This window comes from Microcaecilia unicolor, chromosome 7 (assembly GCF_901765095.1).
Source record: "Microcaecilia unicolor chromosome 7, aMicUni1.1, whole genome shotgun sequence".
NCBI classification, from domain to species: domain Eukaryota; kingdom Metazoa; phylum Chordata; class Amphibia; order Gymnophiona; family Siphonopidae; genus Microcaecilia; species Microcaecilia unicolor.
The window spans coordinates 206146191-206172488 of NC_044037.1; the positions used below are offsets into that span (position 1 = coordinate 206146191).

The window sequence follows — 26298 nt, forward strand, 5'->3', positions numbered from 1 at the left end:
TGATGTCTACTACTGTGGCTGCCTCCAGGCTAGAGGTAAGATTGCCTCCTTGCTAAATCAATTAAACAAGCCAATCCAGTTTTAGTTTTGTCCCTCATTACTTGTTTGGATCTGTGGTTATGATGTTCCCAAGGAAACCAATGAGAAAATCAGAATGACAATTCTGTGCAAGCAGGACTAGACTAGTCCAACCTGAGGCAAGCTGATCAACCCTAGCTGGAGGGTAATTGCAAAGTAATAGCTTCATCATATCAAAAATTCTACAAACAGCAACAGGTACAAGTATTACTGCTGTTCATTAAAAACTTTTAAAGTTCTGTGCAGTAGACAAAAAGGTTTCTTTTAAAGTTTACAATCAACATTTGCAGCATCAATAAAAAAATTTGTCTAGTAAACCATTTAACCCTATCATGAGCTCTGAATACCTGTACAGTAAAGAAACAGACCATCTTTAAAATAAAATAAAAAAAAACCTGGGTAAAATGTTTCTAACAGGGTGGAATAAAATCAAAACTCCACATGCAATAGCAACCACCTTCCTACACACAGGATTGCAATCAAAGCCTTTTTCTTAGGTGCATCTTTGACATGACTGTTTACCATTGCTCAGAAACTACTGTTTTTGCAAGGAGAATCTGCAAGATACATTTTTAAGGTGATTGTGCTGATGGAAACGTGGATCCAGACACTACAACAAGACATTATCGAAGAGATCAGCTCCCGGTACCAACAGTTGGCTTGAGTAAATGTGTTTTAAAACTGTTCATGTTGCATGACTGGACATATACCCGCATTCCTGAACTGTTTGAAAGTAAATTTGCTTAGCTTACTCTTGTCTCTAATTCTGTTCATATTTGATCCAGCTAGTGTCCTATTTGTTTTCTACTGTGAGCAGCTGAATTATTTGAACATTGCTTTAAGCTTTTAGTTTTACATTACTAGATTGCTTTGCTATTTTATTATTTTTTGGTTCAACATCCCCTCTTCTCCAGGTTGAAATGGAAATCCCTGTACTATGGATGAGTCATGTTGACTGAGCAGAGGAAATGGGACCAGGGAAGAAGAAACCTTAACAAAAATGGCTGAATCCTTGAGGACTGCTGCTACTGCTCACCAGTTTCAATTTTATACTAATTCAACTTGTTTTTATGTTTGATCCCATATATGTGCTTATATTTTTCTGTGTTTGAATTACACAGAATTTAACTTCTACCACACAGCAAAAGAAATTTCCTGATAATTTCTCAAATCATATAGACCAGCTGCAATGAAACAATAATGTAAAACAAGTGCAAATGGTTTTTCAGCATTTCACAACCTATAGATATTCAGCAAAAACATACAAATGCTTTCATGCAGCGTACTTTTTTTTTTTTTAAGAGAAATTCCTATCAGCTTTGATGAACAAAGAAATAATTAAAAACAAATTGACGGAATCATTGTTACAAAGTGGTGACAGTTAAATGTGCAGTTAACAGGTGCCTGCAGCAGGTCCCTCTTCCAAAATATGTCATTAACAAGCCCCTTGAGGGGATGCTGGCCTCTTGGTAGGGACTCGCTTAAAGGCTGCATCTGGAGTGTCTGTTGCTTTTTAGATTTGTCCTGAGCACATGATATAAGAAAGCTCCAGTAACACTGAAAGAATACATGACTTCATTAAAATATACATCACTATTAGATAAAAATACACAAGAGTTTTCATGATGGACTTCTCCACTTAAGCTGGTCTCTGACTGTCCAGATGCATTTATGCAATTGTTATAATAATCCATCCAGATTCTTTTCAGCTGTTTGCTCTTCTTTCCCGTTATTGGATTCTTCCTGCGGCTTGTAATGGTTCTGGTATTCTTGTAGGATTTCAACTACGTCGTGGTGTCCGAAATGCCTGGCTTCATCCATTGGAGTGTTATTCCACCTGAAAAAAGGACAGTGTAAGAGTTAGAGGCAAGCTCAGTAATATCTTATAATTTCTTAAAGCACAGACTGAACTGTTGCACAGGGAAAATTAAGGAAAGGAGAGGCACAAAGACAGGTAATCATTAGGTCTATTGTCAAACTACATATCAATTCAAAATATTTTTTTTTTTCATCGGAGAACAGTAGGGTTTGTTAATCATATGTTTTCCGATTAATATAAGCTAAAGGTATCACTAAAGGCAAGAACCAGCTGCTGAGGTGTGGGTAAGTCTCAAATAAAGGGACCATACAAGAAGAATTGCCCCATGAGTGGTGTTCGAATGTGTCTGCAGGGCAGGTGGGGCAAAATGGACCAAAAGCAGCTTATAATGTGGCTAAAGTAAAATCAAAACACAGAAACAAATAGACAGTAACATACATCAAAAGAATACAATCAGTAGCTCAGCACCATGCTCTATGTGTAGTAGTGTAAGAGCTGGAAGATGGAAGAGATGATGGCCGGAAAGAGAGGAGCAGAGATTTTTCTGTCTATTATATTTGTAATCTCCCTGAAGGCTACAAAGCAGTGTACATAATATTTGATGGCCAAGGCAGTGGATTAATACGCTGTAGATTCCCTCTCGGTGAGCTCAACAGTGGAAAGTATAGAAGATGATAGCTGAGCAGTAGAACACTAGCTCTGATACATAGATATTTAAATAAGGATGTCTGAGCAACCAAAGCATATGGTGACAGTCACATTCTCATGTGTGGTAAAGCAGACAAGCTATCCCGTCCTAGTCAGGAAACTGCACAGATAGTTTCTCACATTATTGTCCATAACGTCTGTGCTTGCTTCAGCTTCCTGCAGTCAGTTGCATCTAGATCTTGATTCTAGGGGGAATGCATGTCAAAGTCACAACTGATGCCATCAGACTCATTGGCTATCTGGATAACGGGGATAGGTACCTTCACCCTTGACATGGTTAGATTCACCTAGGATGCCACTGAAAACTAAGTCTACTGGACGGATCTTGCTGGTCACCAGGCTTCCAACCTCTTACCTCTGTAGGTGTCTCACTTTGTTGAAGCAGGCAAAATGCTACCAAATTTCTTTTATATTGGGGTTTCTGTTTTTGGATCCATTAGGTTGAGTGTACTGCATGAGACACTTCCTCCTCTACCTTCCTCTTTTTTGTGTGTGTGTAGAGGAGGAAGAGGGTTTTAGTTTGGGGATAAATGCAGTTGAATGGGGAAGCATGTAAGTATGACTCTTCATCATTAGCCATTGCAACTGGAGAAGAACAGAAACTCAACAGAGATGTTCCAAAATCACTGACAAAAAACAGAAAACAAGTGCAGAATGTACTGCAATTGAAAAATAAGTATATACTCCTGATCCCAGATCAATCATATATCGTTAATACCATCACCTTTACACCAGAACAGTATAAAGAAACTCACCTGTCTTTAGGAAATGGATTCACTTTGCAGGCTTCTAGCAAGAAACGAACAACCTCCACATGACCTAAAAATAAAAGAGTAATATAAACAGAATCATTTTGGAGTGTTCTGGTAGCTCAGTGCCAAGACCTGCACATTGGGCTCAATTTCTAAGCCACGAGCATTCCTGTGATGGAAGAGAGGCCCAGTCATCACCTAGTGGCCAGACTTAGGGTCCATGTTGGGCTGGCATTTGAAGGGAGCATCTCAAGGGCTATTGTTACGATGGATGGTTTGAGTTAGATGGGCGATCTAAAAATAGAGTAAAACCCCTCTGAGTAGATATGAATGAAGACTGATGGGGGGCAATTGTATAAGTGGGTGCCCCCATTTAGATGCCCCAATACCATGTGGTGAGAGCCCCAGCTGCAAAGGAGTGAAATATAAACAGGCTTATGCTACAACCTTTGCATACAAAAGCACACAGTCTTGGAATGCGCTACCCAAGGCCCTGAAAACCATGAACAATCTAACCAGCTTCCGCAAAGCTCTGAAAACACACCTCTTTAACAAAGCTTACAAAAGTCACCCTCAATGATACAAATCATCCCCCAAACCACCCAAGCACACCTAAAACACTTCACATAACCTACCCAACATCTGTCCATCTAATGCCTTGTTTACCTCAGCTCATGATCAACTATCTTTTAATCATGTACTGACTTTAGCTAACTCCTTGTTTACCTCAGCCCTTGATCAACTGTATTTTAATCATGTACTGACTTTAGCATAACCCTACTCTGTAAGCCACATTGAGCCTGCAAAAAGGTGGGATAATGTGGGGTACAAATGCAATAAATAATGGCATCTGGGCACACGGAGTCCACTATAGAATACTCACATTATATGGTATCTCAGCACCTAAAGTCTACTTGTCCATAGTTACATCAGTCATAGACCTGCCATAACTGTGGGCACATAGATGACTATATTTATTTTAAACTTGCTATACCACCTTAACTGATTTGCAGGACTAGGAGGGGGAAAGACTAAGGAGAAGAGAGAAATGAACTACAGTGTTTCAAGAAAAGAGGTTAACATACATACAACACCATTCTCATTCAGGGAAGGTGGGAGGAGAACATAACAAGGATAATTCCAATTGATGGAGAAAAGAAAGAGTAGAAGGAAAACAGGGAAGTGTGTCAAACTGAGCATGCGTGGAAGTGCTAGCGTCAGAGGCTAGAGCACCCACTGGCTTCCTCGGTGCTCAGGAAGCATGGGCGGGGACTCTAACAGTGAATCTCTTCAGCTGGCAGGGCTTGAGCATCCCCACCAGCAAAGGTATGAGGGGGAGAGAGAGAGAGAGAGAGAGAGAAAGAAAATGCCTCCCCCAGTCCATCGCAGACCCACTCCAAAATTAAGTTCTGGCTATTCCCCTGGTTGTAGCCCACAGATTCAGGTCCAATTGAGTTGGAAGTCCACAAGCAGGAAGAAAAGTACTAGTTGAAAATACCCCTATGAAGATTTGTTACCCATACTCCAGCAATGCTATAGAGTACAGGCAACTCAGAACCATTACCTTCTGCAGCGGCTACATGCAGGGCTGTGCGCGAATCATAGTCTCTCTGCTCCATATCCATCGCAGATAAAGCAAACCTGAAGAGTCAGGAGTAAAAGAACATCAAAAGGCTAAAAAGATACATTGCTTTCTTATAAAAATACCGTAGAAATACAAAGAGACCAATAGTTAAAAAGATCTTCTGGAACATATCTGAACAAACATCCCTAATTACCCCCCCCCCCCATCTCTCAGCCCTCCCATGGACCACTTAAATTGTGTTCAGTCAACTCATTTCGGGTCCCGTGTGACCTTTAGCCATATAGAACTCAATTCAGTAAATGGCGCCCAAATTTGGGTAGAAACACAAGAACTACGTACGTGGTACAACACAAACATCCCACAAGTAGATGCAGATAGGAAATGGGGTGGGAAGTGGTTGATGGCTCTTCACTAAGACCACAGAACACCAGAACGTAGAAAAACTTGTATTGGTGGTAACAGAGTGTTTCAGTAAAACGTGCCTGCCTGAGGAGTCTGCAAACAATGATGAAGCATGTTATCAAATGAAAAACACACTCTCGAATAAAAAAGTGATACGTTTATGTTTTTTTATTTGATAACGTGTTTTTAATTTGATAGCATGCTTCATCATTGTTTATAGACTCCTGAGGCAGGCATATTGAGTCTTTTATGGTACCACCATTAAAGGTTTTTCAACATTCCAGTGTCCTGTTGTTTTAGTGAAGAGCCACCATCCACTTCCCAACCCATTTCCTATTTGCCCAAATGTGGGTGCCAAAAAAATGTGCGCTAAGCTGTATTCTATTAACGGAACTCAAAGATAGGTGCCATTTATACCACTTTTCTCTGGTCCCGAATTGTGATCTCTTCATACTTGTTTGATTAATTTTTACTATGTTATTCATGTTCTCTATATATCACCACTTGTATCTCTAACTCTGGATTGGCGATAGACATGACGGAACAATGTAAGGCACATGAGCCTGCAAATAAGTGGGAAAATGTAGGATACAAATGCAGCAAATAAATAAATAAATACATTTATAGAACAGCGCCAGGATCTGTACCCCAATTTTTAGGTATGAGGATTTACACCATCTGATCCCTGGTGTAAATCCCTCTGGCTAAACTAGGTGCAGATCCCCCCAAATTCTATAACACTGTGCGCAAATCCTACAAATGCCACTGACCCACCCATGCCCCTCCCACGGCCACGCCCCCTTTTCAGATCCACGTGGAAAACTGAATAGCAATTACAACGACGCGTGTGTAAACTCCAATTATTGTCAATTAGCACCAATAATTGTTATCACCCAATTATTGTTGCTAATTAGCTCATTAAACAATTAAATTGCACACACAATTTGGGCACGAACCCAAATTTGTGCACGCAATTTTGAGCACTCTATATTGAATTGGGGGGGATAGAGCTGATAATCAGACAAGTCTGGTCACTAGTAGTCCTATGGTTAATCAGCTATCTTTATCCATGTAACTTAACTGGGTATATTCAGCAGCTGCTCAGCGGGTTTATGTAACTTCCTTCAAGTTGCACTGTGAAAATGGCAGAGATGAGGTTCTAGCACGTTATGTGTGCACCTAAGTATCCCACTTTGAGCTTGAATACTAGGTTAAAGCTACACAAGCATTTCCAACAGATTCTGTTTACCTTCTGAGTGCTGATACATCGCCTGTATAGGCAGCAAATAGTATATTGATACAGATTTCACCTGCAAAGACAAACAATGAAAATGAATGATTTTCCTTGATCTGCTTTTTAAAAATATAACAGGTGCACCGGAGCATCGGTTACAAAGCCTGATAAAGCATTCCTCCATATCTCTACTACTGAGCAACAGCATCCCTTGTAAAAAAAACTAATATAATCAGCTGTACCAGTGAGCTTTAGACTGAATGATACAAAAATGCTTTAAAACCAAAATCTGATATACACAGATACCAATTATCTGACTCTATAAAAACGTCACACATTAAATATATGTGAATACATGGAGCTGTTAAAGGTTGCAACAGTGTTGAAGAGTAATATTTTTGGAACATTTTTTTTCAGTTTAACATGTTAATTGACATAAGGCACATTAACTTGCATTAAATTGATTTAGTGCATGTTAAGTTTTTAAAGCCTGCTAATGAATATTCTATTCTATTCCGGCTTTTCTATCCCCTAATTTTCCTCAAGGAATCATAGCAGGATACAGTAGATAATCAATACACAGACTAGTATCATATATCAAAGTATTTCTTGAATAAAAAAGTTGTCTAAGTCTTCCTTCCAACATATCCTGAAGTTGGGTAGGAATAGAGTTCCATAATTTAACAGCAAATAGCTAAAGGAACTGTCCATAAAATGTTTGTATTGAATCTTATTTACTGAAGGAAGGACTAAATTTGATAAATAATGTCTATGGATAGGTCGACTTAATGATGAATACTGAACTTAAGTGATATGGTCTGATGGACTATAACCATAAAAAATCTGGGGGCCCTTTTTACTAAGGTGAGCCGAAAAATGGGCTGCGTTAGTGTAGGCGTGTGTTTTGGGCGCACGCAGATTCATTTTTCAGCATGCCTGTAAAAAAGACCTTTTAATATTTTTGCCGAAAATGGACATGCAACAAAATAAAAATTGGCAGCATCATTTTGGGTCTAAGACCTTACCGCCAGCCCATTGACTTAGCGGTAAGGTCTCACGTGGTAACTGTACGGTAATCATCTACATGCGTAGAATGATAATTAGCACCCAGTTTCTGCCTCGTGTCAGAAATAAAAATTATTTTCCGGTGTGCGCAGAGGACGCGCGTCAAAATGAAATTACCACAAAGGCCATGCAGTAGCCAGATGGTCCAGTAACTCCAAACTGAAGACCGGGCGCGCGTAGGCGCCTACTTGGCTTAGTAAAAGGGCCCCCTAGTGGACTAAACAAACCGTCTTAAAGTCTACTCTTGCAACGATAGACAGCTAATGAAGATCACTAAGCAATGGTGTTGCGTGTTCAAATTTCTTACAACCAAAAATCACTCTCACTGCACAATTCTGCAACAATTTAAGGGGGTCTTTTACTAAAGCTTAGCTCAAGTTATCTGCAGCAGGTCCCATAGGAATAAAATGGGCCTTGCTGCAGATAACTCAAGCTAAACTTTAGTAAAAGATCCCCTGATTAATGCCAGCATACACAGAATTACAATATTCCAATTGTGGCAAAATTATGGCCTGTAACGGAAAGAAAGAAGATCTTATGGCTCTAAGCTGTCGTAATTTAGCAAACACCCTTTTACACAAATTATCAAGTTAGTATTAGCCATTAGTACTAGTCCCTTAGTAATAACATTTGTGGAACGTGTGGGGAGGTAAATGTAAGTGCATTTTTAATACCAGCTAGGGAGCTTGAACAGATTTCTCGATTACTGTAATGCTGATACCTTGAACTATGGAATCAATGGCGAGTGGAAAGAAGTGATTCTGTGCAAAAACTAAAATATCTGGCTCTCAGAAGAGTTTAGAGTTTGATTTAAGCTACTGACACTGGTGCGTCACTTGAGGTCAGGATTAGGTCCAAAATCTTTGCAGGAGAGAATTTTGAGTGTGTGTTCTACTGAAAAAGGTGTGAGCAAAATCTAAATAAATAAATAGATGTACTTTCTAGCTTCAGGGGGAATCTTTGCTTTGGATTCAAATTTAGAGTGGGAGAGGGACAGAATGTTGGCCCTTTATGGTGTAATAGACTGTCTCAAGATTTTAAATATATACAACTATATATAGTTACAATGTCTGTACTTTGAATTCTTTCCCCCTTACAGAAATGTTTGCACATAAGTTGACAGTGCACATTATCCTACACCTGTATATCTGCAGGAGTTTATCTATTTATGAAGGATGTATTCTGCCACTCTGACCTCCACTCATTACAGTGTACATTAAATTACATTACAAAAACATTGCAAACTTATAAGCCTTACTAGACATCCAACACATCTCACTAATCCTCCCCCCAGGTAATTATTCTTCCATGTGTATCAATCAGAGGAGACTGAAGGGCTTGTTTCTTAAACAAGCATTTAATTGATTGTTATTTCCGGAAGAGTAATTATCTTGGGGGGAGGATTAGTGAGATGTGTTGGATGTCTAGCAAGGTTTATGAGTTTGCAATGTTTTTATAATGTAATTTTATGTACACTGTGATGAGTGGAGGATCAGAGTGGCAGAATAAAAGCTTCGTAAATAGATAAATTCCTGCAGAAATACAAGTGTGGGATAATGTGCAGTGTCCACATATGTGCAACATTTCTGTAGGGAGAAAGAGTATGTTCAAAATACAGATACTGTAGCTATATACAGTTGTGTGCAGAAGTTTAGGCACCCCTAAATTCTCTGTTTCATTGAATCCTTAATTGAACAAAAGCTGACACAACCTCTACATGGTTAAATTTGACATCTTTCTGCAAATTAATGCATAATACTATTTGTTTGCAGCTAAAGTGGAGGACGGCAGAGGCGTAGCTAAGTGAGGCCACAGGAGCCTAGGCCCCCCGCAAATTTCATCCAGGCCCCTGGTTTTGCTGGTGGGGTCCATAACCCCCGCCAGCCAAAACCTTCTTCAGCACCGGTCTCCGGTGTGAAGCATTCCCTGCCCTGTGTTCTTTTTTCCTCCTGATGTTCCTGTGCACGTTCCTTTAAGTGAAACTGAGCATGCTTAGTTTCATGCAAAGGAACATGCACAGGATGTCAGCAAGAAGAAAGAGCAAGGCCGCGAATGTGGCTGCGCCGGAGACCAGCGCTGAAGAAGGCTTCGGCTGGCAGGGGTTGGGGACCCCACCAGCTAAGGTATTTGCTTTTTCGGGGGTGGGAGCGACAAGGCGGTGAGGCACAGGGAAGCAGTGAGGAGGTAAGGGGAAGCGACAAGGAGGTGTGGGGGAGCAGTAACGCGGTGGGGGGGGGGGGGCGAGGTGGCAGACTAAAATGTCCCCCCCCCACCTCGGGCTCTGGCTCCCTCCCACCGCGAGGTGTGACTACGCCACTGGAGGACAGTCACTCAAAACTCAAAGTCCTGGATTTCAAACATGCTGACTTTAGTAAAATGGGGGAATACTTGAAGAAAGAGCTGATGGACTGGGAGGACATACGAGAAGTGGAGAGGCAGTGGTCCAGGCTGAAAGAAGCTATAAACATGGCTACAAACCTTTATGTAAGGGGAGTAAATAAAAGCAAAAGAAAAAGGAAACTGATATGGTTCTCCAAGCAAGTGGCTGAGAAAATAAAGGATAAAGAGTTGGCGTTCATGAAATACAGAAAAACGCAAAAAGAGGAACACAGAGAGGATTGGCCTAGTGGATAGGGTGGTGGACTCTGGTCCTGGGGAGCTGAGTTTGATTCCCACTTCAGGCACAGGCAGCTCCTTGTGACTCTGGGCAAGTCACTTAACCCTCTATTGCCCCAGGTACAAATAAGTACCTGTATATGTAAGCCACATTGAGCCTGCCATGAGTGGGAAGCTAAACAATACTCTGTTTTCATGGAAGAAAATCCTGGAGGACCATAATTTAATGGCAAAAGTACATATTAGAATGGAAGGAATATAGCACCATTCATGGAGAGAGTGTTTATGAACAACTTGAAATCTAAAGGGGACAAAGCCATGGGATCCGGACGAGACCATCCTAGGATATTGAGGGAGCTCGAGAGGCTCTGGCAGGTCCTCTTACAGATTTGTTTAATAAATCCTTGGAGACGAGAGAGGTTCCATGGGATATGGTCCCCCTTCACAAAAGTGGTGATAGAGAAGAAGCTGGAAACTACAGGCCGGTAAGCCTCACTTCCGTTATTGTAAAAGTAATGGATGCGATGCTGAAGGAAAGGATAGTGAATTTCCTGGACTCCAATAATATTGCAAGATTTTTTATTTATTTTATTTTAGTTACATTTGTACCCCGCACTTTCCCACTCATGGCAGGCTCAATGCGGCCTTACATATACAGGTACTTATTTGTACCTGGGGCAATGGAGGGTTAAGTGACTTGCCCAGAGTCCAAGGAGCTGTGCCTGAAGTGGGAATTGAACTCAGTTCCTCAGGAGCAGAGTCCACCACCCTAACCACTAGACCACTCCTCCAAGACAACATAGTTTTATCAAAGGTAAATCGTGCCAAATGAATTTCATTGAATTCTTTGACTGGGGTGACCAGAGATTTGAATCAAAGACTTGGATAGATGTAATCTACTTAGATTTCAGCAAAGCCTTTGACAAAGTTCCTCATAGGAGGCTCTTGAATAAACTTGATAGGCTGAAGATAGGACCCAAAGTGGTGAAATGGATAGGAACTGATTGATAGACAAACGCTAGAGGGTAGTAGTTAATAGAATTCACTTGGAGGAGGGAAAGGTGAGTAGTGGAGTGCCTCAAGGATCAGTGCTGGGGCCGATTCTGTTCAATATATTTGTGAGTGACATTGCTGAAAGGTTAGAAGGTAAAGTTGTCTTTTTGCAGATGATACCAAGATTTGTAACAGAGTGGACACCCCGGAGGGAGTGGAAAACATGAAAAAGGATCTGCAGAAGCTAGAAGAATGGTCTAATGTTTGGCAATTAAAATTCAGTGCAAAGATGTGCAAAGTGATGCACTTAGGGAGTAGAAATTCACAGGAGATGTATGTGTTAGGCAGTGAGAGTCTGAAATGCACAGGACAGGGAGAGGATCTTGGGTGATAGTATCTGAGGATCTGAAGGCAACAATACAGTGTAACAAGGCAGTGGCCATAGCTAGAAGGATGCTAGGCTGTATAAAGAGAGAGGTGTAAGCAGCAGAAGAAAGGAGGTGTTGATGCCCTGTACAGGTTGTTGGTGAGGCCCCACATGGAGTATTGTGTTCAGTTTTGGAAGCCGTATCTTGCTAAGGATGTAAAAAGACTTGAAGCGGTGCAAAGAAAAGCTACAAAAATGGTATGGGATTTGCGTTACAAGACGTACAAGGATAGACCTACTGGGTAATATGATACAGACGTTCAATTATTGAAAGGTATTAATCCGCAAACAAACCTTTTCAGGAGACGGGGAAGGCAGTAGGACATGAATTGAGATTGAAGGTGGACAGACAGGAAAAACTGTCAGAAATATTTTTTAACGGAGACGGTGGTGGATACTTGGAATGTCCTCATGCAGGAGGTGGAAGAGATGAAAACGGTAACAGAATTAAAAAATTTGTGGGACAAACACAAGGAATCCTGTTCAGAAGGACTAGATCCTCAGAAGCTTAGCAAAGATTAGGTGGCAACACCAGTAAATGGGAAGCCAAAGCTAGTGCTGGGCAGAGTTCTACAGTCTGTGCCCTGAAAATGGCAAGGACAAATCAAGGTCAGGTATACATATAAAATAGCTCATACAATGAGTTTATTTTGTTGGGCAGACTGGATGGACCGTACAGGTCTTTATCTGCCGTTATCTACTATGTTACTATCCAGCTTATTTTTTGAAAGAGAAAGATGCCCATATTCGACCCAAATCGGGAGATCGGCGTCCGTTGCCCGTGGGCGCCCAAATCGGTATAATCGAAACCCGATTTTTGGCGTCCCTCAACTGCAGTCCGTCACGGAGACAAACAAAGATCACGGGGTGTGTCGGAGGCGTGGTGAAGGCGGGACTGGGGTATGGTTATCGGCCGAGGAGAGATGGGCGTCTTTAGCTGATAATCGAAACAAGGGCGTTTTTGATGATAATTTGGTCCGCTTTATTTGGACCCTTTTTTTCAGGTCCAAGTCCCAAAAAAGAGCCCCAACTGACCAGATGACCACCGAAGGGAATTGGGGATGACCTCCCCGGACTCCCCCAGTGGTCACTAACCCCCTCCCACCAAAAAAAACACACTTTACAAACTTTTTTTCCCAGCCTGTATGCCAGCCTCAAATGCCTTACCCACCTCCATGACAGCAGAATGTGTTCTATCCTCTGACAGCCTTTCCCTGGTTCTGATGTGGGTCTCGGGTGAGTGTGACACCTTTTCTGTTAAGGGCACTGCAGAGTCACATCAGCAATGCATTGTGGTGGGTGTAGGGTATTGGGCTCCGTGATTCCACTAGCTTGTGTTAATGCTCACGATGTTGGTAGTTGGTAGGCTCTACTCCCATGGTGCTTTCCCCTCTGCTTACTGGGTCAGAGTGTGCCCTGTTTTGTTTCCGGTAGTCCATGACGTAGTGGCCATTTGTGTAAGACACTTTTAGATCCCTTTCATGTGTTAGCCACGTATAGCACTTAGTTCTTACCTTGAATGTTGCTGAAAGAGGGCGTTGTACACCATTCTGCCAGCTCGGACCTACTGATAATCTCAGTACCAGTGAGACTCATTGCCAGTGGGGCACCCACTTAAGCCCAGGGCCCACCCAGGAATGGTGCTCCCCGAGTCGAGCCGGTCTTAGGGCGGTGCGGGGTGACAGGGCCTCGCTCTCTAAGAGGCCCTGCATGGCGCGCCTCCTTCCCTCCCTCGGCCCGACCGGCAGCCCTCCTCCGCTCCTCCTCCTCCATTCCGTTCCATCCCCCCCCACGCAAGAGCGTTGAACCTGTCCTTTTTCTTTTCAGTAGCAGCGAGCGACGTCAAGACACTGCTTCAAGTTCTTTCTTTCCTCTTCATACAGTGTCGGTCCCGCCTTTACGATGACGTATTTCTGTTTCCGCGAAGGCGGGTCCGACACTGTATGAGAGGAAAGGGAGAACTTGAAGTTGGCGAACTTGCAGTTCCTTCACGTCGTTCGCTGCTACTGAAAGAAAAAGGGCAGGTTCAACACACTCGTGTGCATGTGGGGGGGGGGGGTGGATGGAGAGGACTCGGGCTGTTGGGGAGCTGAGGGAGGGCAGGGAGAATCACTGGCCATGGATGGGAGGGGAGGGGGGGGGGGGGGAACGAGAGGAATCGGAGGGCTGTTGGAGAGCTGAGGGAGGGCAGGGAGAATCACTGGCCATGGATGGGAGGGGAGGGGGGAACGGAGAGGACTCGGAGGGCTGTTGTGGAGCTGAGGGAGGGCAGGAGAAGCGCTGACCATGGATGGGAGGGGAGAGGGGAACGGAGAGTACTCTGAGGGCTGTTGGGGGGCTGAGGGAGGGCAGGGAGAATGGCTGGTCATGGATGGGATGGGAGGGAGAATCGCTGGCCATGGATGGGATGGGAGGGCAGGGAGAGGGAGAGGGGAGCTGAGGGAGGGCAGGGAGAATCGCTGGCCATCACGGCAGGGGGGAGTAAGAGGGAGAGAACAGATCGCTGGACATGAAGAGGAGGGCGGGGTGGGGAGAGAACGGATCGCTGGAGGGGAGGGGAGACAGGAAATTGCTGGACATCAGGACATGGATGGAGGGGAGAGAGGAAAATTGCTGGACATGGATGAGGAGAGGGGAGGGCAGGGGGAGAGAACATAAGGACACAGGAGGATGGTGGACATGGTGAGTGAAAAATATCAAATAGAAAGAAGACACTCCATAAAACAGAAGACACTGGGACCAAAGCGAATAGAAAAACTAAATGATCAGACAACAAAGGTAGAAAACATTTTTTTAATTCAGAATTTATTAATTGGAATATGTCAGCTTTTGCAAATGTGCATCTGTGATATTTTGCATGTAAGTTTCAATTTTTCTAGTATTGCTGCGTGCTGAGTCTGACTTCTTGAGGTAACTTTCCAGTTCAGAAATTTGCCTTCATATTACTACTACTACTACTACTATTTAACATTTCTAGAGCGCTACACTGTTGTGTCATGTGTTTTCATGTGATCAAGGTGCAGTATTCTGCTAGCGTGTAGTATTTGCAGCCTTTTTGTTTTGTTTTGTTTTTTGTTTCACTAGGTTGTGTACTGGTGTTTTAGAGCCCGGTGTAATTATAGTGCTGCCTTTCCACGCATAAGGTTGTAGCTCGTCCTGCCCTTGGAATTAGTGCTGTTATGGTTTGGTAAGGTTATGAGTGTGTTTTTGCACAAGATTGTGTATAGTGTTTGCAGTGGAGAGATTGTGTGTTGGCCTTACTGAGGTGGCACCAAAACATCAGAAATGGTGTAGAGCCTAAATCATGACACACTACCTCTTGAAGGATCTATATATGGTCGTTAATAAAAGGAGCTCATTGTGAACACTATCCACCCTAAAAAAGTGTTTAGTGGCTCTACATGAGAATTGTGATATGATCCCTTGTTTCATATTGTTGACGGTCTGCATTTTTCCGTTATGGGTGGTATATTGGTGTATTAGGTTCTGCCCAGTGTAATATTTATGATACAGGAAGGTTCTGAGTGTGTTTTTGCACAAATTTGTGCATAGTGTTTTGCAGTTGAGCGATTTGTGGTAGGTATCTGCTTTGAAGCACCACGTATTCTTTGACATATGACACATATCTAATATCTAAAATTCTTTGACATTTGATACATATCTAATATCTAAATTTAATTAAAGGTATTAATTGTCAATGGGGTGGAGCTAGGGAGAGGTGCCAGACCGGGGACTGGAGGCGGGAAGAGAGAAAAGTGGTGGACCGATTGGTATTAATTGCCTTCGGAGGAAAGTCTTCAGCTAACAGAGCTTGAGGATCCTCATTAGCTAAAGTATTTATATTTTGAGGTGGAGGTTTGGCGGGGCAGAAGATAATTTTGTGCCCCCCACTTTAGGCTCAGGCCCACCCAAAATTGGCTGTCTGGCTACGCCACTGCTTCCAGACAGTACTTTAAATATATAGGTGGTTCAGTAACTCAGACGTTTGAGGGGGCTAAAGAGGGGTGGAGCAGTGTTAAGATCCAGGGGGAAGGGGGTGACACCTTTGTCAGCAGTAAATGGATGGCAGATCATGTTTGAGCACAGCAGGGAAGGCCCCCTTTACTGTGTCGCTCTGATGCAGCTGCATATTGTTAATCAGTTGTTAAACCCTACAAAAGTCACTCAAGCCCTATAAAGCAATTCTACCATACCTTATAGCACAAACTTCCAGGAGTCACACAACAAGGCCCTAATTAGGGAAAGACAGCACTGTAAACATTGCAATGGGCAGTAGATCATCAATACAACCTATGAGAAAACTAAATAAGTCAGCTTAGTACAAATCATTCAGACCTCCTTTAAAATTGGGTGCGCGCTAAACGTTAGAGATGCCAATGCATTCCTATGGGTGTCTCTAACATTTAGCGCGTGCCCAATTTTAGCGTGCGCTAAAATCGTGAGCGTGCCTTAGTAAAAGACCTCCCCCTCAATGTCTTTTTCACACATGCAGAATACAGATCCTCACGAAGTATAGAACAAGTAACCACAAGCTAAAAATAGAAATAAGTAGACACACTGAAACCCCAGAAAGCCAGACTCTGCATATACCACCAGAGAAAGAGAAAAAGTGATGCATCCCCCCAATGTGCAAACTAAAAAGACAACAGATGCCATTTCAAAAACTGTTACATTTCAATCACTACTTACAAATTAACAAACAAAATAAAACAAAAAATTGAAAATAAGGTGATACCTTTCTATTTGACTAATTCAATACATTTTTAAGCTAGCTTCAGAGGCCAACCCCACCTTCCTCAGGTTAGATTTCGACCTCTGAAAGCTAGTTTAAAATGTATTGAATTAGTCCAATGAAAAGGTGTCACCTTATTTTCTATTTTTTGTTTATTTATTTATTTATTAACCTTTAAACTGGACTACAGTGCTACACACTACTTCACCCTAACTTAAAAATAAATTATTTTCTCTACCTTTGTTGTGTGGCCATTTAATTTTGCTAATTGTGTAGGTTCCAGTTTCCGGTTACTGCTTTCATGTAATCTCTTAGGTTTCTTTCCAGGGTCTCCTGTTCAATGGTTCTTTTTCTCTTCCACTACATCCACCGCTGACACATGATCTTTTCTTCCAGCTTTTTGCTATTTTTCTGCCTCTCTGTCCATTCAGATTTCATTCATTCTTACACTCCAGTCTTCAATCTCCCTTTTTCCACTGCATTCACCTACATCTTTCCACATCTTTCCCTCATCCAGGCCCTCCCATTCCTCTTTTTTTATTCTCTAGTCTTCATTTACTCTGCCATTTCTACCTCTACCATCAAACATCTCCTTTGTCCTCTCTTCCCACTGCAGCAGTGCCCCATCTCTCTCTTCTCCCCCTATCCAGCATTACCCCATTCTCTTTCTCTGTATGTCTCTTGACTCCTTATCCAGCATTACCCTGGCTCCTCTCCTCTCTCTATCTCTTCTCCCCATCTAGCATTACCTCTTCTCTCTTCCCCATCCAGCATTACCCCTTTCTCTCTCTGTCTCTTCTCTCTTATCCAGCATTACCCTGTCTGTCTCTCTCTGCCTCTTCTCCATCCAGCATTAATTATACTGTCTCTCTCTCTCTATGTCTCTTCTGCCCCATCCAACATTACCTATTATCTGTGTGTCTCTTCTGCCAGCATTACCCATTCTCTTTCTCTCTCTTCTCCTCCATCAAGCATCACAATTCTCCTACGTGTATCTCTCTCTATTCTCTTCTCCTCTACCTCTCTCTTTCTCTGCTCCCACTCCCAATCCAGTGATCACCCACTTTCCATTCTCTCTCCCATAATTCCCTTCCACTTGCCCTCTTGCAAGTGCAGACTCGAAGCAGTCAAACAGTAAAAGGCAAGGCAAAACCACGCAAGACCAGTTTCCTCCATGCACCACCACTAGCTCTGCCAGTCACAGCCCTGTGATGCAGGAAGTTTACATCATACGGGATATGACCGGTAGAGCTAGCGCAGCATTTTGCATTGCTTTTACTACTGCCGTAGCAGTACTGCCACCAACCCAATAAGACAACAGTCCCAGCAGGAGTGACAGTTGGGGCTGGGGAGGCTTAGCATATGGGGCGGCTATGTTTAAATATCTCCTTTGGCAAAAATACAGAATGTTTCTTGTAGCCAGCTAAGACTTGCCTTTCTGTTCTTGCTTTATGAATTTTTTCCCCCATTCTTTCTGGCAGAACTCTTCTAGCTCAGAAATATTTTTAGGTCTTCTTGCATGAACTGAATGTTTGAGATTTCCCCAGAAATGTTTCAATAGTATTCATGTCTGGGGACTATGAAGGTCATTCCAAAACCTTCAACTTTCTTTCTTGTTAAGTACTTCATGGGCCCAATTAAAGGTTAATAACTGATGCAAAAACCAAAGTTAATGTGCTTTCTAACACTCCAGGTTTGTAATTCTCTGTCTTTTTAAATGACCCCTGATGCAGGTGCTGTGTGCCGAAACACAACCCATGTCAGGTTTATGAATTAAAGATCTGTCCTTATTTTGAAGGCTCTTGGTGCTCTTTTCTGCTTGTGTGGTTTGTGCTTCAACCCTCTCAGCATTGCTGTGCGTTTGTTTCAAATGACATGGGAAATGTCAATATGTCCCACGTCACTTCATGTTATTTTTTTTCCTCCTGAAACAAGAGAAAATAAAACAAAATTTCCCCGTATGTTTTTAATAGGGTGCACTCTTCTGAAACAGTTCACATTGTAAAGAGAGCACACTCTTTCCCCCTAGTTTGCTTATGCGTGAACCAATGTGCAAACAGCGCATGCATGTGTGCGCAATCAAGAAAGAGTGCACCCTCTTTGCAAATAGTACTCAATCTTTCAGAAGAGTGCATAGTGCTCCTATAACAAAACAATTTGAAAAATATCCCACATAAAATGAAAATTCCTGGAAATGACAAAAACACAAACATTTTGGGCTACCCTTTCCCTACGGTTTAAATGCCTGTCCACATATTCTTTGATTTTTTTTTTTAATAGGATCTTTTTGCCTGCCACAGAAGATATAATTCATCATTACAGTATAGCCTCTTGCTATTCTATCTATTGTTCCAGCCACCTATATATCTAAAACCTAGAGGTGGACTGTGCCCCGGGCACTGAGACTACTCTGGTCCCTCCCGCCATGCTGCTGGCACCCCCCACAATGCTGCAGCTACCCTCTGCCATGCTGCTGCCACCACCACCAGTGCCTCTTTTCCCACTGTGCTGCCTCCCTCCCACTGTGTTGCCACTGTATTCCCCCCCCCCCCCACCTTGAAGGGCCCTGGTAGTCTAGTGGCTGTGGCTTCTTCGGGGGCAGGAAATAAATCCGCTCTTTCCTGCCCACCCGCTACTCTGTCCAGCACGGCACCTTGTTTACAAAATGGCCGATGAGACTTCCCATGGTAGTCTCACCTCTCATGAGACTACCTCAGGAGTCTTGGCAGCCATTTTGTAAACATGGTCACTAGAACACCAGGGCCCCATGGGGGCTGTAGTGTGTAGTGGCAGGCAACTGGGCAGAGCCTTGGGGCCCCCTAGAGCCTCTGGGCCCTCGGGCACTGCCTGGTTGCCCAAATGGTCACTCCGCACCTGCTAAAACCTCCTTGTTTACACCAGGTGTGGAGCCATGTATTAAAATTGGTTGTGCAGTGTAGTCTGTCTTCATTCTTACCAAGAATGGGAAGAACTTCTGAAATCCTACAATGCTGATAATAGGTCTCTTTCCCAAAATTTGGAATCTCTCTGCACTGCTGTAACATAAGTTCTGGGCAACTACTCCAGTGTCAGCCAAGCTTTTAAGCAGGCCATTTAAGTAGGTTCTGATCAGAAATGGGTAGTACAATTGGCAATACTTTTATTTGTAATAAGTTATTTTTTTCCAATACTTTTTACTTGTAGCGAGTTACATTTAAGCTGTATTTTTGTACTTAGTAACAAAATAGTTTCCATCCCTCTGCTTCTCCTCTACAGGCTTTCCAAGAGGTGTCAGGCGCAGCTTGCAGCTGATTAGGCCTGAACTTCCAGTACCAAAAACAGCTGAGCCGGGACTGGAAGTTCGGGCCCAATCAGATGCAAGCCAGGGTCTGACATCACCTGGAAACCCTAGTCCCTGCCCTCTACACCTGTCCAGAACAGCAGATGATTGGCTATTACTTTGTTGTCAGGCTCAGCTACTTCCCCAGTCTGAACCACATCTATTCTTCACTGCATGCAGGACAAGCTTCCTCTCCCCTTCCATCCACCATGGCCGTGCAGCATGGTCTTGCTTCCTCCCTCCTATTGCACCTCTGCTGGGCTCGTGCTAATAAACTACCTTGGCAGACGCATGGGACCCGACTCTCTGCAATGCTGCTAGTGCTTCCTGTGCCAGGCCCGCCTCCTCTGATGGAAACTTCCGGAACTGGCACAGGAAGCACAAGCGGTGCTGCAGAGAGAGCTGGGTCCCACGTGTCTCCCATGGTAGTTTATTAGCTCAGGCCCAGCGGAGGTACCCGAGAGGGAGGGAGCCAGACTGTGCTGCAAGGCTGCAGTGGATAAGAAGGGAGAGAGAGAGAGAGAGAGAGAAATTGGGCAAGACTAGATACGTGGGGGTGGAGAGAGAAATGAGGTGAGAATGGATGGGAGAGGAGGGAGAGAGTGACAGAGAGAGATGGGGCAATACTGGAAAAAGGGGGGGGGGGTTGGGAGAAATAGATGGTAAGGGCTGGGGAGAGAGAAATTGGGCAAGACTGGATAGGTGGGGACGTAGGAGTCAACATTTTAAAATGATTGGGAATGCTAAGTCCAATAGAAACTACCCCTCCCTGGACACAAAGGGTTTGCTCAATATTGGGGGTGTTCACGTGCTGGAACAGATGACAGCTGCTACTTTCTGCTGTGGGCACACTAGGGGCACAACTTCAGGGAGGTAGCACTGGCTATCACAGGTTTAACTCTCTAGGAATTTAGGATTCCAGGTTAGAATAGTAAAACTGAGAGGCCTTTGGCATTATAATCCACATTCCCTTCACATTTCTTTACTCAAATGAAATCCACACTGGTTATAGTGGAAGGGGTGAAGAAGACAGAAGAAGAGAAAAAATGACACATGGACAGGAGACTCTTGGAAAGAGAGCTATAAAAAGACAGGAAAGCAGAGGCTGGGACCAACACATTTAGAAAAACTACATGGCAGACAGCAAAGGTAGAAAAAGAATTGTATTTTTAATTTGATTAAGTATGTAGTAGCAGTGTTAGTCCACTTTAAAAGTTAAGAAATATAAGTAAAAGGGGGGGATCCCCAAATAAGGCGATACCTTTATATTTGAATATATACATTTTTGACTAACCTTTGGAGACCAAAACCTACTTTTTCAGGTTGGGACAGTTTACTGCTGTAATAGTAAGCTTGTCTTGAATTAAGGAAGAAGGTTTTTATCTCCAAAAACTAGTCAAAAAATGTAACGTTAGTCCAATAAAAATGTATTACTTGTTTTCTGTTTTTGTTTTATTTGTTAATTTTTAATGTAGCAATTGGAATATGTAAGTTTTTAAAATTTACATCTGCTGTTTTTATATTTTGCATGCTACAAAGAGATATGTCACTGTTTCTGTTTCTTTGGTTTTGTACTGTATGCAGAGTCAACTTTTCTTCTCGGGGGTTCAGTTCAATTTTTGTCTACATATTTCTATTTTAGTTTGTGGTTACTTATTCAATACTTCATGAGGGGCTACCTCAGTTCATGTGTGAAAGGACCGGATATTCTGTTAGCATCAAGTGTCTGTGTAGGACCAGTGGTGTACCAAGGGCGGGGTGGTGGGGGCGGTTTGCCCCTAGTGTCAACAGGTGGGGGGTGCTTTGCTGGCGCCATGGTCCCCACCTGCCTACCAGCTCCATGGACAGACGACCCTCTTCTCCTGCCACCCGGCACCCAGCCTTTAAAAAAAAAATCTGTCAAGTGGCGGCCCAGCTCAGCGCCTCGCGTCTGCTCTGCATGTATAAGAAGCAAATCGCCTCATCGCGTCGGCCCTTCCCTCACTGTGTCCCGCCCTTTGATGTAACTTCCTGTTTCTGCGAGGGTGGGACACACTGAGGGAAGGTTGATGCGACGAGGCGATTTGCTTCTTTTACATGCAGAGCAGACGCAAGGCGCTGAGCTGGGCCACCGCTTCACAGATGTTTTTTAAAGGCTGGGTGCCAGGTGGCAGGAGAAGAAGGTCATCTGTCGATGGAGCTGGTAGGCAGGTGGGGACTGGGTCAGGAATGAGGGGCTCAGATGGGAGAAAAGGACTGGGTCTGAGGGGGGGGCTCAGATGGGAGAAGGGGACGGGCACTGGGTCTGGGAGGGGGGGCGCAGATGGGAGAAGGGGCCTGGAGCTGGAACTGGGGTCTGAGAAGGGAGCAGGAGGGAGAATGGGGCTATGCCTGGGGCAGGTGGGAGAATGGGTCTGGGGCTGAAAAGGGGGGGCTCTAATGCAAGGCATATGGATGAAGTGGACTGGGGGGACTTGGGGCTGAAAAGGGGACAGGGAGAAGTGGCTGGGGTTGAAGCTTGGGACTGGTGAGCAAAAAGGGCTGGGGTTGAAACTGGGGACTGCGGGCTGAAAAGGGGACAGGGAGAAGTGGCTGGGGGGCTGAAGCTTGAGACTGGTGGGAGAAAAGGGCGGGGGCTGAAACTGGGGACTGGTGGGATAGTGGGGCTGAAACTGGGGGCTGAAAAGGGGGGGCAGGTAGGAGATGTGGGCTGAGGCTGGAACTAGGGGCGGGTGGGATAATGGGGCTGGAACTGGGGGCCAAAAAGAGGGGGCAGAGAGAGAGGGGACAGATCCTGGATGGAAGGGGGAGCGAGAGGGAGGGCAGATCCTGGATGGATGGGAGACGGAGGGCAAATGGTGGATTGACGGGGCAGAGATAGAGGGCAGATTTGGATGGAAGGGAGAGAGAGGGCAGACAGTGGATGGAAGGGGCAGGGAGAGAGGGTAAACATTGGATGGAGAGGACAGCAGAGAGGGCAGACACTGGATGACAGATGCTGGATGGAAGGAAGACAGTGAAAAGAAGATGAGGAAAGCAGAAACCAGAGACAACAAACTGTAAATAAAATATATATTTTTATTTTTTTTTGCTTTAGGATAAAGTAGTATTGTAGATGTGTTAATAAAAGTTTATAAATAGAACGTCAGGATAGGATACTGTAACAACACTATACTGTATTGACCTGAGGAAGGATGTTTTGGCCTCTGAAAGCTAAATGTATTAGTCCAATAAAATGGTATTATTTTATTTTCTATATTTGTTTTATTTCTATTTGTTAATTTGTAAAGTGGTGATTGGTATTTGTTAGGTTTTTTTTCAAATTTACATCTGCTGTCTCTATTTTGCACAGTACTAGGGGACAATTTCTGTTTCTGTGGTGTTGCATTGTATGCAGAGTCTGGCATCTTGGGGGTTCAGTTTAATTTTTGTCTAAATAGAAAGTTTATGATTACTTAGTCTATAGTGGATTAGGGTGTATCTGTGTTTGTGAAAAAGACATGGCTTCCGGGAGTGGTTCAATACGGGACGCTGGCGATTTGGAGGAACTTTCGGTGTCCTTTGGGCCAGATACCATGCTAAGCCCCAATGGAAGAGCTCCGCCCCTGCAGCGACCGGTAATGTGATCCCTGTGATGCAAGAGTGGACGGTAGGAAAAGCACTTTGTCCTGAATGTCTTCTTTTCCTTCCTTTTATCTTTTCTGTCTTATGTTCTGCTCACCCACTTTTACTCACTTTCACACGCTTCCCCGGTTGTAAAGCCTAGCCTCAAACCCTAACACATTTGTATATTTATCATAATTGCATGATGAGTCACAATTACACACAGATATTCTGAGTAACCTTTGACATGCATACACCTCTGCTTGCTCGTATATCCCACCACTAGTACACACACAGATTCACATTGCCTTATGTCCTCTGTCACTCAAATATCATCTGTAGTTCATCCAGGACAGAACACTTCCTCTCCCTCTTCAGCTTTGGCATTTCTTTCTTCCAGACCTCATTTTTCCTGCCATTTGTAAACAGCCAAGGTACATTTGTGTGGAAACCAAGGTTATCAATGTATACTTCTTGCTCCCTTTTATGCTTCCTGGTATTTCACTTTTCTCTCCTCCAGTCTATGCTAGTGGGCAGAATCAGTCATCTACAGGCCTAATTCCCTCAGATAGTGAAGTTAGCACACTGCAGATTTCATTTGGAGTCAGTCAGGAGTCAGGACAGGCTGTTCCAATAAGCAGACTAAGCATTCAACTAGAGCTGCAGAGTTGTGGGGGGGGGGGGGGGGGGGGGAGCACCTGGGGAGCAGGCGAGAAGAAGCTTAACATAGGGGAAGTGATTAGGGAAGGAAAGGGTCTATAGGGGCAGATAGGGAAAGGGACAAGATGGACTATGCTATGAGGGGGTAAGAAAGGGAAGATGCTGGAGTCAGGGGGAGGGACACATGGCTTAGGCTTTCTGAGGGCATTAGATATCCTTGGGGTGGCTTTGATCACAGTAGCCTCACAATTTCACTGTCTGATTCCTCTCAAGGATCCCAGTCATTAATGATGAGTGTTCCAGTCATTAGAGCATTGGGCTGGGATTTAGGAATCGTTCTTGGACAATTGTTCTACACTTCACTGTGCAATTGATTTGTCTGTGACTATTGCTAAATCACAGTTTCCTTGTGTCTCTGGGACTAGGGTTACCATCCATCCAGTATTACATAAGAACATGAGTGTTACCATACTGGGACAGATCAAAGGTCCATCAAGCCCAGTATCCTGTTTCCAATAGTGGCCAATCCAGGTCACAAGTACCTGGCAAGATCCCAGAACAGTAAAACAGGTTTTATGCTGCTTATCCTAGAAATAAGCAGTGGATTTTCCCCAGCCCATCTTAATAACGGCTTATGGACTTTTCTTCTAGAAAATTATCTAAATCTTTTAAAAACCCCACTTAGCTAACTACTTTTACCACATTCTCTGGCAACAAATTCCTGAGTTTAATTACACATTCCAGTGAAGAAATATTTTATCTAGTTTGTTTTAAAATTACTACTCAGTAGCTTTCACCCAGAAAGTTCAGTTTGAATATCTGGCTCTAAATGAAAATTAAGAAAATTAAATTTTGTTTTTGATTTTCTACAGTTTCTCCCTAACCCTGATCTCCCATCCACCTTCTCCCCCTCCCAACCCCACCAGGCAGAAGGGAAGCAGTATTTAATACCTCCATCTTTTGGCAGGTGCTTCCAGTCTGATGGTTTTAATTATGGCACAGTATCAACAGCTCTTTCACGACCCAGAGAAATATTAAATCTTCATGATATATTACTACTTTAAAGAGAATATTTTGATTTCTTTTTCTTATATATTATAATTTAATATCTCTAATCGCCTCATGATGGAGGCTAAAAATCACAGGTTTCTTTATACTGGTAGCTCTTTTATGTTGAAAATTATGTTATTCAAGAGGTGATAAGTTGTTTATATTTGTATTTTGAATATAATACAATAAAGCAAATTCTAATTTAAAAAATGTTAAATCTTCATGTTAGGCCACATTAAATTCATGAGATAAAGAATGTGCATATGAGCACAGATACTACACAGTTTACGGTACTCTTGTAATTCCTGCATGTCAACATTTTTTTTCATATTGCATATAGAAAGAAGTTTGTGCTCTCTTTTTCTCGGTGTGTTCCTTAAATCAGTTCATCTCAACTTAAACCTTGGGGCACACCCAGCCAGTCAGGTTTTCAGGGTATCCACAATGAATGTATGTAAGAATTGAATGCACTGCCTCTGTGGTATGCTGAAAACCTGACTGGCTTTGTGTGCTCCATTGACTAGGTTCCGAAACACTGCCTTAAATCACTTTCCACTTTTTTTCTCCTACATTAAATAATAGACTTGTAATTCCCTTTTATTGTTTTTGTAGTGTCAGCAGAACCTGCTAAATTAATGGGCTGAACTCTCTGTACTATTTTTTTTCTACTACCAATGACACTTATCCTGCAACAGCCTGATTTTACTGTTACAAAATAAAATAGTACGAAAGCTAAAGGTGGTTATGAGACTTTCTATAATAAGGTGTCATGCAGTGAAACTACTCCTAGCTCTTATTCCAGGCTAGCGGGATGTCAAGAATCTGTGGGAAAGGTCAGCTATAATTACTGAGTAACCTGACTTGACGAAGAGCCCAGATGAGATGTAACTGACAGTATATTCGGTCTCTCTTTGATGAAATAGATCCTGTGTTGGACCAAGAAATTGTGGCAGATCAGCTGTTATCTGCAGAAAGCTCTGACCATCAGATCAGCCTGAACAGTGAAAGCCGTTACTAGATTAGGGTTAAAGCCTGAAATGTAAAGCTGGCACAAAATGATCACTTTGAGGGTGGCAGGGTTTATATTAACAGTATGCTCATTCTACTCATTGCCCTTAAGGTTGTTCAGAAATGCTCACTTGTGTCATTCACAATACAAAAAGGGGAAGATGTGATGTGGAGCATGATGTTCAGTTAAAAGCTGTGTTAAAAAGGTGTTGTCACAGGCCATCGGTCACCAGAGGGTGCTCTGGAAAATCATAATAAAACTAGTTCA

The 26298-nt window shown here is 43.2% G+C and overlaps 1 protein-coding gene across 2 annotated transcripts in view; it reads right to left on the reverse strand.

The window, feature by feature from the left end:
• Nucleotides 1–879: 879 nt before the first annotated feature.
• GLS (glutaminase) overlaps nucleotides 880–26298 on the reverse strand; it is a 256417-nt gene continuing 230998 nt past the window's right edge. The window contains exons 15-18 of one of the 2 annotated variants that reach the window (XM_030208976.1): nucleotides 6594–6654; nucleotides 4922–4998; nucleotides 3361–3424; nucleotides 880–1915 (exon numbers count right to left, since the gene is read on the reverse strand). In XM_030208976.1, the coding sequence (XP_030064836.1) occupies nucleotides 1759–1915; nucleotides 3361–3424; nucleotides 4922–4998; nucleotides 6594–6654 (359 nt within the window). In that variant the 3' untranslated portion in view covers nucleotides 880–1758. Of the gene's footprint in view, nucleotides 1916–3357; nucleotides 3425–4921; nucleotides 4999–6593; nucleotides 6655–26298 lie in introns of those variants that run through there. The other variant, XM_030208975.1, reaches the window with a different exon arrangement.